Source organism: Canis lupus, chromosome 5 (genome assembly GCF_003254725.2).
Source record: "Canis lupus dingo isolate Sandy chromosome 5, ASM325472v2, whole genome shotgun sequence".
Taxonomy (NCBI): Eukaryota; Metazoa; Chordata; class Mammalia; order Carnivora; family Canidae; genus Canis; species Canis lupus.
Window position 1 is genome coordinate 21,349,751 of NC_064247.1, and position 14,985 is coordinate 21,364,735.

A 14,985-nucleotide genomic window follows, 5' to 3' on the forward strand; every position below is an offset into this window, starting at 1 on the left:
AGATGGAAAGATAGAAGCACATAGAAGGTACCTAAATAGTAGAAAGGAGAAAACCTCTTGGGAGATGATGTCTGAACTAGGTTTTGAAGGATGACTAGGAATTCAGCAGTTGGACCAAATAGTGGTGTTTGCTTCATGGCTTAAATACGGTCTATATGATGCTGATTTCTGATTTCTATTTCTGCCTCTGACCTTTCCATGGATATAAATACTGCTTATATCTTCCTAGCAGTGATTGATTTTCTCACTTGTATGTCAAACAGGCATTTCAAATTTAACATGCCTAAAACAGAACTCAATTTTCTCCCTACAGTATGGCTCTCATTTAGTGGGCCCATCTCAGTAAATGGCATCACTGTCTACCCCCTTGGACAACCCAAAACCTAGAAGACGTTCTTGCATCCTCTTTCCCTCATTTCCCACATTCAATCCATTAGTAATTCCTATGGCTTCTGTACATATTCCAAATCAGTTCACTTTCCTTCTTCCCACTATTACCTAGCTCTTCTTTCCTTTCCTCTCCCCAGATCTCAAAATCTTTCCTCTAGATTACTCCAGTAACATCTTGACAGTTGCCTTCTACCCAATCCTTCTGGTTCGCTCTTCACCCAGCAAGTGGATACTTCCCGTCTCAGCTCTTTGAAAATCCAAATTCCTGCCTTAGGTTCTGTAAATTAAGGGACAAACTATCTCTGTGAATTTATCTCATGTCATGTTCCTCTTGAGAACTTCATTCTATTTATAGTGGTGGTGTTTTTGTTCTTTGAAGAAACCAAGCTTATTATTGCCTTATTATTGGCCTAGGTATTCCTTCTGCTGTTCTTTGAGCTTCTGGTGGCTAGTTCCTTGTCATTCAGAACCAACTTCAGTGCATCTTCTCAGAGAGGCCTTCCGTGAATGCCTAACCTGAAATTGCCTCCCAGTCATCCCCTTACCACATCATCCTATTCTATTTCTTCACAGAATACTCCTCACCATATGATTGTTTTCTTGATCGGTTATCTTCCTCCACTAGACTGTAGAGCCCCCTAGAGCAAGGATCCTGTCTGCCTTGTTTTTTCTCTGTCCTCAGTGCTACAGTATAGCAGTAATTATTCATTGATTCAGGGGTTTCAAAGTGTGAAACAGGTTGCCTTGCTGGATGTTGAGCTGGCATATGAAGGATGGTAGGGGAGGCCACAGGGAGAGAGCCGGGAGAAACAGGCAGAGTTCAGATTCAGAGAAAACTCCTCGTTGATTGTCAGGAGGTTGGCCTTACTGTATAGTGGTGACAGAGACTATCCAGTGATGCTATACGAGAGGAGCTTGGGGAAGGCAATGGTAGATCGTGAGGCAGTCACAAGTGAGTAAGAACACAGTATCTTCTCAAATGGCTTGTGAAATACCTTTTAGGAAAGCTCAGTACTTTCTACTTCTGTGTATCAAATGATTTTTGAAATGTATTATTAGGTAGACACACTTTCCTTTGATTCATAATTCTGTTTCATCTCTTGGTCAGTTCTGTATGTGGATTTTGTGTTGAATATTTGCAGCTCATGGCATATGCTGAATATACCTAGCTCAGATGCAAACCCAGGTCGAGGTTCAGAGGACCAGCCCTCTTGCTCTTTTCATGGGGCTGTGTCATATTCACTTACTCATCCTAGTCCAGACCGACCCTCCTGGTCTCTGCAGCTGTAGACAAGGGTTCCTACCAGGTCTATACTCTCCATTGTTCTCCAACTCCTGCTTTGTATCTTCCTCACAAGATTCTGTATGTATTCTTTCATATGTTAGATAAGTTGATGGTGTGGCTCTAGTGCACAAGGGTTGCCTGCATTTCCAGGAATGGTCAAATAATACTCCAGAGACTGTAGGTCAGTGGCCTGCTGGGATGTCATCATGTAATTGTGGTGCTCAGTGTTGCTCATGTTTCTGCACTCACTCTTGAGGAAATAAACATGATCTTATCTGAATTTGGCTACATATCTTTTAAACCTAGTCATTCAGCTCGTGGTAATATTAATATTGTGTCAAGTCTCTACTGTGTCATTTGTAGACACCATCTGGGAATTGCCATCTGGGACATGAGATCTTGGCTGTCCTACAGAAGTCGTGTCTTCAGGTTGGACGCACCATATGTTATCACTGTGTGAACTGAAAGTAACCATTTGGTGTGATGTAGCTAACATTCTGGTTACATGTACCACCTCCCTTCAGTCACTTTAAAAGGTGATAATGTGTAGCTAACCTGATTCAGTAAGTTTTCTTCTCTGATTTTCCTTTTTGATCTATTCAGCCTCCTTTGGAAAGTTTGGCAACTGTGGAAGAGACTGTGGTTCGAGACAAAGCTGTGGAGTCCCTGAGGCAGATCTCCCAGGAGCATACTCCTGTTGCTTTGGAAGCACATTTTGTACCTCTGGTGAAACGCCTGGCGAGTGGTGATTGGTTCACTTCTCGCACATCTGCATGTGGTTTGTTCAGCGTTTGCTATCCCAGGGCTTCAAATGCTGTCAAGGCAGAGATTAGACAGTAAGATATGATGTTTTCTCTGTTATTTGGGATTACTGGGAACTCATAGCTGACAATTTACACAATAATACCCTGTTACCAGTGAGTGGCTGATAGGATAGCAGATGTGGTAACATGACTTTTTATCATTAAGTTGAATATACTAGTGGTTTTGTTTATACTTGTTACTTCTGTGAGTCAAAGCCTAAGCACTGATGTTTGTAAGAGAAAACCTCTAAAATGGCCCTGTGTGTGTGTGTGTGTGTGTGTGTGTGTATTTAGGTATGTGTGTGTGTGTGCGTGTTGGGGGGTGTTTAATCCATGGTATTTGAGAGGAAATACCTTCATTATTTTGTTTGCCCCAGGCACTTCCGTTCCTTGTGCTCAGATGACACTCCAATGGTACGACGTGCTGCCGCTTCCAAACTGGGCGAATTTGCAAAAGTTTTGGAATTAGACAGTGTGAAAAGTGAAATTGTTCCACTGTTCACAAATCTAGCTTCAGATGAACAGGTAAGTTAGCCTTTACTATTTAAAGTACATCGATATAGTCCTCTCTTCTGACATTTTAAGGATTTCTTTGGGGAGTGTTGATTCTCTTGTTAAGATCCTTTTTGCCAAATTGATGCTTAATTCTGGGCTAGATAAAGTTTAATATGACCCATCTCAGTGTCCTTATATTTCTTTCTTAACCAGACCATGATTTTCTGTTATATTAGCAGCGGTTAAAAGAAGAGTCAAAGAAGACATGGGAGGGTGCCTGGGTGGCTCAGTCGGTTAAGCATCTGCCTTCGGCTCAGATCATGATCACAGGGTTCCTGCTCAGCGTGGAGCCTGCTTCTCCCTCTCTCTCTGCCCTTCCCCCTGCTTGTGCGCTTGTGTTCTCTTTCTCTCTGTCAAATAAATTCTTTTTTAAAAAGAAAAAAGGAAATGGGAGCCACATTAGAAGGGAAAACCAAATCTACGTTAAGGGGTAACATACCTTTTTTGCTCATAGCAGCCAGTCATGGGAGGAGGAGTTGCCTGGAATTTTTGACTTTCAAGTATAGTGTCTGTTAAGAAGGCTGTTTGACCCTCTCTATCCTCTGGATGAGTATATAGGCTGACTTTGCATAATAGCAATTTTAAATCCAAGGGTCTGTATCTTTTTGGGAGTAGAAATAAGAACAATTAAGGAGCACCTACATTAAGTATGTAATTTTTCTCAGCCTGTTTTAAGAGGTTTACATGTAAGAAGTGCTTTGGTCTTCACAATACCCTCATGAGGTAGAAACCCTGTGTGATATAGTAGGAAACGAACACAGAAAATTAAAGTAACTTTTCAGGGTTGCATAGTTAGCAGACACAGTTGTACAGTTGGTTCCAGAGTTTACAGTCTTCACAGCCAGGCTGTACTGTTTCCCTTTGTGGTTCAGAGGAATCAGCCCCCAGAGTTTCTGGACTCTAGAAGAATCCTTTTAGAGTCTTAATTTGCCTAGTGTGTACCCTAGAATCACTTCACATGTATAGGACCAGGAGCACCAGATACGTACTGATGAGTGTCATTTTCAGATTCAAGATTGAGAGATGGTAAATTTTGCTTTCAAAATAATTTAAAAATGTTATTAAAATAACAGAAAAGAGTACAAAATATACAATTCAATGAATAAGATAAAGTCATCTTATTAGCAAACGGAACTTGGAGAGCCACTACCCTAGAAGCCCACCACAAGCTCCCTCCCAAACATAGTCACACTCTGCCTGCTTCGGATAATACTTTATCTTGACTTTCCTGGTAACCACCTCCTGCTTCTCTTTGTAATGTTTTTACTTAAACATTGTAGGTTAATTTTAAGTTAAACTTCATTTTAAGTTTTCTAGTAGTCACATTTTAAAAAGTAAACAGTGGGAAATTAATTTTAATAATTCATTTTACTTAACCCAATATTTCCAAAATAATCCTCACTTGAACATGTGACACTAACCATACTTCATTTACTCAGAAGCCACATGTGGGGTTGTGGTTACCACATTGAACAGCATAGGTTTAGAATCTTCGTTTAGGAATTTGTTGATTATGCTTCTCATGGTATAATTTAATATTTCCTTTGTCCTCTGTATTTCCTGCAAATTGATAGTTGCATCTAGTATGGGGGAGGAGGGTTTGCAAACTTTTTCTATAAAAAGCCAGGTAGTAAATATTTTTAGCTTTGTGGACCAGTTTCTGTTGTAACTACTCAACTCTGCTCTTGTAACACAAAAGCACTATAATGTGTAAACTAATGGGCATCATGTTCCCATAACACTTTATTTACATAAGGTAGCTACAGTCCTGGATTTAGGCAGTGTTTGTCCCATCTCTGATCTAGAGGCTTAATAAGATTTAGATTTGATATTTTTGGGTGTTAAGACCACTTCATATGTGGGATTGTATTTTTTGTTAAGAGACATATAATTTCTAGTTGTGATATATTAGAAAAAATACTAAGTGCCTAGTTGTCAAATTATGTGTATGTATATTCCATCTGACACTGATAGAATTGCTGTTCCCGGCTTATTCATTCATTGAAAAAATATTTATTGAGTATCTGCTACATATTAGGCACTGTTGTGGTGCCGGGATACAAAGGCCCTTCTGTCATGGAGTGTACATTTTGATGAAGGAAAACAGATAGTAAACAGATAAAAAAAAAAAGCATTAACAACGATAAAGGCTATGATGAAAATAAAGTAGGATGATGTAATATGGAATGATTATAGGGCATTCATCTAGCTAGACTGGTTAGAGAAGGACTCTGAGAAGGTAATATAAACTGAGACACAGAAGAAAATGCCAGCCATGCCCTTTCCTAGAAAGCCAGAGCTCCAGGAAAAGAGAATTCCAGGAGAGGACACCTAGCCTTGGAACATAGTGGGTGATAGAGACTCTGGTAGGCTATGAGGTTGGATAAGATAGGGGACATATCACAGGGGTCCTAGTTTACATTTTAAAAATAATATTCTGGCTTCTGAGTGAAAGCCGAATTGTAAGGGGTAAGGGTGAGATTACAAATAGAAAGACCAGTTAGGAGACTTCTGCAATAATTCAGACAAGACGCCATGATGAACAAGGGTGGTACAGTGAAGGCGCAGAGAATCTAGAGGCAGATTTAGAGGTAGCATCATTAGGATTACAGTGGGATTGCGTGGGATGAGGGGAAGAGCAATCAAGGAGACCTTGATTTTTGGCTTGAGCCCATACTGTCTGGATGGTGGTGCTGAGATGGAGAAGATTTTGGGAGGAGGAGCAGGTATAGAGGGGAAAAGGGATTAACAAATATTTATTAGTATATATTTCCATAGATCATAGTAGTCCCTTGATTTAACATTGTTTTTGGATTCCAAAAATATTTGTATAGTTACTACCAAGAACCAAGTTCTAGCCTTTTTTGGCTTATTCATTTGGATAGAGGAGTGAGTGTTCTGGGCATATAGTAAATTATTGTTGACCAGCAATTTAAAAAATTTGTAATATTTTGGAAAGTTGAGTCACTATCTCTCTTGTGTAGATGTATGTGTATGTTGTACATAAAAAATACATAATCATATATAGACACATGCTGTTCAAGGTTTTGGTCTGTCTCTCTTGGGTGCTTATCTTGACGTATTTTTAGCTTCTACTTACATATTTATGATTCCTAAAGCTTTAATCTCAATTCATAATTCTTCATTGATTTGTCTAATTGAGTATTTCTACTTGCTCAGGGACACATAGGCATCACATTGAAACTTGGCAGTTTATATTTAGGACATTGAGTTCATTCATCTTATACATTTCTAAATTTGTTTTGCTGAATTTTTCTAGGCTTGGCTACCTCAGTTATTCTGTCCCTGATTCTTAACATTGAAATCCAGTGGATGGTGGGTTTTTTGTTTTTTTTTTAAATTACTATTTTGTTTTTCTGTGTATTTCTTTCCAAGTCATCATGTCATGCCTACTATCACTGCCAGTGCAAATGGAGAATTTTGACAACTTAGCTTCCTGTCCCTTACCCTTATTCTCTTGTTTTTCTTGTGAGGTGTTGAATAGTTTGCTCAAGTATAGTTGTCATTTTTTTTTAATCCCTCAACAGTTTATTATAGGAAGGCCTTGAAGATATCATTAAAATGTTCTTTTTTTTAAATTTAATTTTTACATTTTTATTTCATTTTCCTTAATAAAAATTTTGCACTCTAACCAAGGGAATCACCTTACTTTCACACTAGAACAAGGTTGTTTCTACGTCTATGGATTTGTTATGCAAAGTCTGTTTCAAGACATAAAGACATGAAGCTGTGTAGAGTGTTTTGTTTCGTTTCTTTTGAAGGACACCCATAGCACTGCCCTGTGCCACGCATGCTCTACTGCCCTGTGGCTCTGCCTCAGTCTTGTCTGATTAACAGAAAGAAATTTCTTTTGTAAGAGATTTTATTTATTCATGAGAGACACAGAGAGAAGCAGAGACCTAGGTAGAGGGAGAAGCAGACTTTTCACAGGAAGCCCGATGGGAGACTCGATTCGATCCCGGGATCACGCCTTGAGCCAAAGGCAGACGCTCAACCACTGAGCCACCCAGGTGTCCCAACAGAAAGAAATTTTCTTCCTGTAGGATTCAGTGCGTCTCCTAGCTGTGGAAGCCTGTGTCAGCATTGCTCAGTTACTGTCTCAGGAGGACCTCGAGTCTTTGGTGATGCCTACGCTTCGGCAAGCAGCAGAAGATAAATCTTGGAGGGTCCGCTACATGGTAGCTGATAAGTTTTCAGAGGTAAAATTACTGTCCTGACGTTTTTTAAGTACTAAGAGAAAAAAAATCTTGAAACCCACAGATTTGCTGTGTACCAAAAGTTTCTGAATTAATTCTTCTGAATTGGAAGTGCTTGTAGCAAGAACGTACTTGAAGGTTACACTGTTTTGTTTCATTCATGTTAGTTAACTTGTTAGTTTACATTAAAACCTGTACAAATTGTCTTCTAGCTCCAGAAAGCTGTGGGCCCTAAAATCACCCTACACGACCTCATCCCTGCCTTTCAGAACCTACTTAAAGACTGTGAAGCTGAAGTCCGAGCAGCTGCTGCCCACAAAGTAAAAGGTAAAGGAGTTCAATTTATGTTGCAGGATGTATCATTCATTTGGCATTTATTAAATGTCAGTGAATTGTGTGTGCTTTTTGTTGTGGGATGTGTTTTTAAATAAGAGAAAGCTTCAATGTGTGGGGATGTTACATTGTCAACAAGGCTTCTACTCTCTGTATTTAAAACCAGATAACCATTTTATCTTGTTTTTGTAAAAAAGATGCCTTTGCAGATTGGATTGGTGTATATGGCAAGACTGATGAAAAGTACATTTATAATAAGAGCTGTTTTCCCTTCTTGGAGCTTATTTGCTTAAACATGATTTAAGTTGAAACTGTTGATAAACCTGGCTCCTCGTAAATGACTGTATGTAAGCATCAGTTTTTTTCTATTTCTCTCTTGCAGAACTTTGTGAGAACTTGCCCACTGAAGGTAGAGAGACCATAATTATGAATCAAATTCTGCCCTATGTAAAGGTAAACCTAACTAGGTTATTTTTTTGTTTCACCCGGCCCTGTATGTTACAAGGTAAACTTTACCTCAGTTTTTTGTTTCTTTGTTTTACCTTAAAGTTCTTTGAGTTTGAAGGTGGATAAGGAATGATTGGGACAGTTACGTTCATGTGACACTGTTCCTTGTTACTTGTGTTTGTGATTGCAAAATGCTTTCTGGTGGTAGGTTTCCATTGTCTAACTGATGGCCTTAGGAAATTGATCAACTAATCAATATTGAAATAGTGCTGTCTCTTTAAATTCTTTTGGAGAGGGTATGGAAGTTTCTGTTGTCTTGCCAAAAAAGAAAGGCTTTTAATTTTGATTTTATTTTAGGAATTAGTATCTGATACAAATCAACACGTCAAATCAGCTCTAGCTTCTGTAATTATGGGATTGTCTACCATTTTGGGCAAAGAGAACACCATTGAACATCTTCTACCTCTCTTTTTAGCTCAGTTAAAGGATGAGGTGAGTCTGGCTAAAAATTCCATTGCCTTTGATAGTCAGTGATTTGGTTTGGTTTTGGTTTGGGGTTTCACTAAAATAGAACCCGAAGCAGGGATGAAAGGATAAAAAAAGGTAGCTTATTTTAAACCAGTGACAATTCCTGTGTTTGGGTTTGGAGTTACAAGTTTTGCAGAAAATGAGCACAGGGAGCCATTGATGCAGACCTGAAAATGTCTTTGTATCCTCTCTGCATAATATGCACTGGTGTCTTCTCTTTAAAGCTAATGTGTCTTTGTTTTAAATGTTTTTAATTTAAGTTTAAAGGTAGCATCAAAATTGTAATGGTGGCTAACATTTATTGAGTAATCCTGTCTGTTAGGCATGATCATAAAGGCTTTACCTGTATTATTACATGTAATCCTCAAGGCAGTTTTTACGTCCTCAGTAGGAGAATATTAGGCAGAGAACTTGATTCTTACATGTGTTCTTTTGGGGCTTGTGTATTTGCAGTGTCCAGAAGTTCGTTTGAATATCATCTCTAATTTGGATTGTGTAAATGAAGTGATTGGGATCCGTCAACTTTCTCAGTCTCTTCTTCCTGCCATAGTGGAGCTGGCTGAAGATGCCAAGTGGAGGGTCAGGCTGGCCATCATTGAGTATATGCCACTGCTGGCGGGCCAGCTGGTGAGTATGTGCGCTCCATAAAGTGAACGGTAGCCTCAGATAGTGGAGCGGATTGACCGTCGTACATAGGAGGCACGGAGGCACACAGAGCTCATAGGATTATGTTCACTTAGATGCATGAAAATGTGGTCTGATCTAGTTGGCGGTAGAATGGTTTTTATTTTCATTAGTGCATTAACTTCTAACAAAAATATATTATAGAAACACATTTCGCCTTATCACCACCTAAAAGCAAAGCCATAGTAGAATATAATCAGTTTCTTTCTTTTTTTAAAAAAGATTTATTTATTTACTCATGAGAGACACAAAAAGAGAGAGGCAGAGACACAGGCAGAGGGAGAAGCAGGCTTCTCGTAGGGAGCCCGATGTGGGACTCGATCCCGGATTCCGGGATTACACCCTCAGCCAAAGGCAGATGTTCAACCGCTGAGCCACCCAGGCATCCCTATAATCAGTTTCTTGATAAAAAAAAATAACATAGTATGATATTTAGTGTCTCTAAAACTTTGATTTTTGCACAGGGCAGTTGTTTACCTATATTCTGAGCAAAATGTCCCTGAAGACCCCTTTTCCTACATTCTGGTTAAAGGGAGTTGAGACCTCATCACATAGGAAAGGAGTATGAAGTCCGGAGGCCAGAGAGCACAGTAACACACCATGCGTTACTATTTTAAGTTTCATGGTTAGTTTTACTTGAACTGATCATCAGATTAATTAGAATTTCAGTGCTGGGTTTTACAGCCACATCCTTTCCTTTCTCTTTTATTAAGTGCCCTAGATAGTGTTAGGTGTGATATGCCTTTCCTCTGCTGGTAGCACATGCTACAGTGTATTGGAACGGTCTGTGAAAATCTAGCTGGGGAGATGACAAGTGATCTCTTCTCAGGCAGCGGCCGTGTTGAGTGTTTCACTTGCAGTGCTTGCCAGAACCTGGCAGGAATTAGGCACGTAACATTTGTTCAGTGTCGAATGAATAAATACGTGAATATTTTTTGAGAAAGCTCCTACACTTCATTAGTTTATAGCTAACCTTCTGTGATTTGTGTCCATTCTTACCCTCCTTCCATGACTTTCATTTTTTTTTTAAGATTTTATTTATTTATTCATGACAGACACAGAGAGAGGCAGAGACACAGGCAGAGGGAGAAGCAGGCTCCATACAAGGAAGCCCTATGCGGGACTCCAGGATCACGCCCTGGGCCGAAGGCAGGCGCTAAACTGCTGAGCCACCCAGGGATTCCCCCTTCCATGACTTTCGGATCACAGCACGTGGGACTAATTTTTTCTTCTTGGACCACTGAATCTGTATTGCTTATTTGGGCATATTTAATTTATGAAGTATGCCCTTGCGTGTCTGTGGCATTATGTTTTGTAAAATTCAAAGCAGATGCCAGAGTATCAGTGAATAGCTAACAGGGTCAGGTGAAGTCACCTTGTCATGGGTTTGTCCTCTGTCACTCCCAAGTGCTGACGATCATCTTCTCTTCTTCCCTGGTGACTGATCTGCATCTCCTCTCCAGAGTGGAAAGCAGGAGCGCCTGACTGGTTTGCTAAAAACTGAAACAGCTGTCTACAAGGGAGGGGCAGTTTTAGTATCATTTCTTTTAACCTCTGCTCCCCTTAGACCTGGGCCGTTGGCAAAGGTCAGCTCTGTGGTGGAGGGAGTATGGAAGCAAGGCAGGTGGTGATTGCATTTAGCTGGCTCCTACCTGTCTGGCAGGGGGTGGCACACATTAATCGTGAGCGTTTTGTTCAGTATCTTTAACTTCCTGGTTGAAGTATATTTTATCCTTATTTTTCTCCTTATCTGTAAAAATTTTTGTATCAGGTAGTTAGTTTATAAAATTCTTTCAAGAACTTATGTATGGCCTGGCTGGTGGACCATGATGAGTAAATATAAAGTTGAGCCACGTGAATTGGGAGATAAAAGTGAATTAAGACTTCAGAAAAATCCATAACCTGAAATGAAAAGGAAGTTTTTGAAGGCTGATGTGGTAATCCTGTGTATGCTAAAACCTATTCATAATCTGTTACCATAAAGCTGTTTCCTTAGGTCACTATTTTCAAAGACACTTGGTATAACATGTCTTCATTTAAAATACTGGTTAGTAACTCCTTAGCCTCCAAAGAAATAAAACCACTGTCAGGACAGGTAGATCCCACAGAGGAGGCAATAGATACCCCAGCACTGTTCCCACCTGCAGTAGAAGCCCTCCCAGGGGCAGGTGTGTGTAAAACCGCCTGTACTGGGGTGGCTGCCTGTTGCCAGGAGGAGCAGAACTGGGAAGGTCAGGATGGTTCCACCTGTGACTCTCCTGAGGCCACTTTCCCTGGAGTCTTGTGCCTGCTTTATTCTCTGTCCTCTGTTTCCTCCCATCATTCCAGACGTTCTCTTTAATTGTGAGTCTCTCTGTTTCTTCTTCTCACTTCCTTCATCCGTAAGGGTTTATTATGATATTTACCACAAAGGGAAAAAATTGAGAACTATTATTAATGACAGATACTTTCCTGGGTTAACTCATTTTTACAAATAATCTAGATACTGCTTGAGAAACTGTCCATAGTGTATTCCTTCCAGCTCATCTGCGCTGTTGTATCTGGCACCTGGTCCTCCTCTTCTCTCCCACTTAGCAGGGCTTGGGCCATCTCGCTTAGGCTTTTCTTTGTTTATGATCACTAATAAAATAGACTTAACAGTTTGTATATCAGATTCAATGCTGTTCCTTTTCTGGCTAGTTTGTGCATTCAGCTTATTTGGAAACCTGTTTTTTTAGCTTTCAGGTCATTTTGATGTAATGTAAATAGACCTTCTTGATTTCTGAACTTTGGAGATATGTATTAATGGGATCTTCTGTGTCTATAGGGTGTGGAGTTCTTTGACGAAAAGCTGAATTCTTTATGTATGGCCTGGCTTGTGGACCATGGTGAGTAAGTTAAACAGATTAATATAGAAGGCCCATGTTTTTGCATACATCCATTTTGTTCATATATTTCCTTTTTAAAATGGAATCCCAATCTAACCAGACGTTTTGCCTTACCAGTGTAGGGATGAAGAAAGGCTTTGATGAAAGTCTACTTAGCTTCCTTTGAACACAAGTTTCACATTGCTATTTTCTACCAATTTTTTTAATCTTTTTTTTTTTTAAAGATTTATTTATTTATGACAGAGAGAGAGAGAGAGAGAGGCAGAGACACAGGAGGAGGGAGAAGCAGGCTCCATGCTGGGAGCCCAACGTGGGACTCGGTCCCGGGACTCCAGGATCGCACCCTGGGCCAAAGGCAGGCACTAAACCGCTGAGCCACCCAGGGATCCCCAATTTTTTTAATCTTAAATTTTATTTTCTTCATTAAACAATCTCTGCCCTGTTTCTTAGCCATTCTATTATGTTATTTTCAGACTTTTTTTTATATATACACTCCTGCCTTATTCCACAGTCTTCTGCTCGACCATGGCACTGGAGTTTTTTAGTCATCATAGACTGGGCTAGATAGGGATTGGCATCTGGTCAGAGGTGGGGTGAAGTCTCTATTTGGCCTCTTTGAGGTGACTTAGAGAAGGGAGGTATACAGTGGTGCAATAAAGGAGTCTAGGGGTAGGAGATGCCAGCTATTGCTGAGGACAAAGGGGGCCCAGATTTCTGGTTTTGGTGAAAGGCAGGCTTAATTGTACCCTGGCTGCTGCTGAGGCCTCAGGCTCAGGCAGGGTCAGGTGCAACACCTGTTTTAGAAAATATGTTTTAAAGTAATTTCTCTTCTTTTTATATTTATGACATAAATCAACAATCACAGAATCCTTTTCTTCTAGTGCCACAAACTTAGTGAAAGCTGCTTATCAAGATAGACGAGGCAGTGGATGTTTTCTGTAAAACCACCTTACATGTTAACTTGTTAGCAGTTGACTTTTTGCCAAGGTCTCAGGTCTGCGTATCTCCTCCTGTCTGCCAGGCAGTGATGGGTGGGAGGGTGGGGTGCCCTCTGTACCAGCGAGATTCACTGCCAGGCCCTGTGTCCAGGCCTGGCAACTTCAGTGTGGTCTGACAGCTGTTCACATGAGGCCCTGGGGGCTTACAGTGTTCTGGGTGAGCTTTGGTTCCATATTTTGGTGCATCTGCTGGGCATCCTGTTTCGGTTCCACAACACCTTATATAGACTTGATGTGTTGAAAGTATCTCTGTTCACTGGCTATGCTTACACCTGGATATTTGGGAGGAGTGGGATACTTGTGTCTGCTTGTACACCGAGGTGGTTTCATTAAGGGCATATTTGGGTCATGTGGAAGATCATGAGGTTAAGACAGTGAGGAGGAAAGTGTGAAAGAGAAATGTGCAAATCTTGTAAAAGCATATATATGCAGGTAATTTCAGTGTTTTCAAAAAAGGTGTGAGGACTTTTTTCTTGTCCTCTAAAGAAGTTACCTTTTTATGGCCAATTTTTTTTTTTCTTTTAAATGAAAGGTTTGGTAAATCACAGGAAAGAAATTCCTTTTCTTTAGGGAAAATAATGTTTATGTTATTTCTGATACGTATTTAACATTAGTGGGAAGGATACATCCCAGTGGGTCATTCTATGTATTATTATTATTATTATTATTATTTTGAAAGCTTGCATTCTGGATAAATTCTGAGGAACTTTTAAAGTCCTAATGTTCCACAAAGAATTGAGTTCCTGACACCCTTTCTTTTTTTCTTTTTTTTTTATGATAGTCACACAGAGAGAGAGAGAGAGAGAGAGAGAGAGGCAGAGACATAGGCAGAGGGAGAAGCAGGCTCCATGCACCGGGAGCCTGGGATTCGATCCCGGGTCTCCAGGATCGTGCCCCGGGCCAAAGGCAGGCGCTAAACCGCTGCGCCACCCAGGGATCCCTGACACCCTTTCTATATAAGATTGCTCTGTCTGTAGGAGTCAATTACTCCTTCCTCACTTTGTAGATATTTTCCCTCCAATTTGGGAGTAAGAGACCCTTGTTCTTTTTCCTGCAGCAGCACGCTAGCATAACTTAATTGGTGTTGCCACATTCTTTGAATCAGTGAATTTCCAGCTGTGAAATTATTCTGTATTTAATTAATCATATGGGTTTTTTGTTGTTGGCTTTGTTTTGCATTGTAGATAACTACTTTGTAGTGATCACTGATCAGTTAACATTTTTGAAACTTTTTTTCCTGGTTACTAAACTACTAAAAGAATATCATGGGGACACCTAGGTGGCTCAGCGGTTGAGCGTCTGCTTTCAGCTCAGGGCGTGATCTCGGAGTCCCAGGATCGAGTCCCGTATCGGCCTCCCTACATGGAGCCTGCTCCTCCCTCTGCCTGTGTCTCTGCCTTTCTCTGTATCTCTCATGAATAAATAAATAAAATCTTTAAAAATAAAAAATACAGAATATTGTGAAAAATCTGGAGTAGTATAAGGAAGAAAGTGCCACCTCTTTTTCTGAGGTTGAGTGGACAGTATTTCGGAATTTAGAAGGGGAACTTATCTCTTCTAGGAGAAAGGATAAAGAATCAGAGTGAGCATATGGAGTGTGTTAGGCATTCAGAGGAACCTTGCGAGTCCATCAGACCTTGAGAGGATAGGGAGAGAGACAAAACAAGAGGAGAAAATAGGCCAAGCTCTGGAATGGTTGGCATTCTTTTGGCACAAAATTGAGAGGAGGCAAGAACATAGTAGGCATCTGGCCAAGTACAGTTGAGTACAGCTGAGGTCTGGGCCAAGGCAGAGCACATGTGTGGTCTCTGGTTACTCTGGCATTGAGATCCCTTCCTATGGTCATGGCATTGAGGTGAGAAAAATCTCTAGCAAATT

At 40.3% G+C, this 14,985-nt stretch overlaps 1 protein-coding gene across 5 annotated transcripts in view; it reads left to right on the forward strand.

Annotated features, from left to right (window-relative positions):
- Positions 1–14,985, forward strand: part of PPP2R1B (protein phosphatase 2 scaffold subunit Abeta) — a 32,804-nt gene that overhangs the window by 2,547 nt on the left and 15,272 nt on the right. For 4 of the 5 annotated variants that reach the window (XM_025465576.3, XM_025465574.2, XM_049109470.1 and 1 more), the window contains exons 4-11: positions 2,279–2,511; positions 2,856–3,003; positions 7,098–7,253; positions 7,463–7,577; positions 7,966–8,036; positions 8,388–8,522; positions 9,012–9,185; positions 12,049–12,109. In XM_025465576.3, coding sequence (XP_025321361.1) covers positions 2,279–2,511; positions 2,856–3,003; positions 7,098–7,253; positions 7,463–7,577; positions 7,966–8,036; positions 8,388–8,522; positions 9,012–9,185; positions 12,049–12,109 — 1,093 coding nt within the window. The remainder of the gene's footprint in view (positions 1–2,278; positions 2,512–2,855; positions 3,004–7,097; positions 7,254–7,462; positions 7,578–7,965; positions 8,037–8,387; positions 8,523–9,011; positions 9,186–12,048; positions 12,110–14,985) is intronic. The other variant, XM_035716502.1, reaches the window with a different exon arrangement.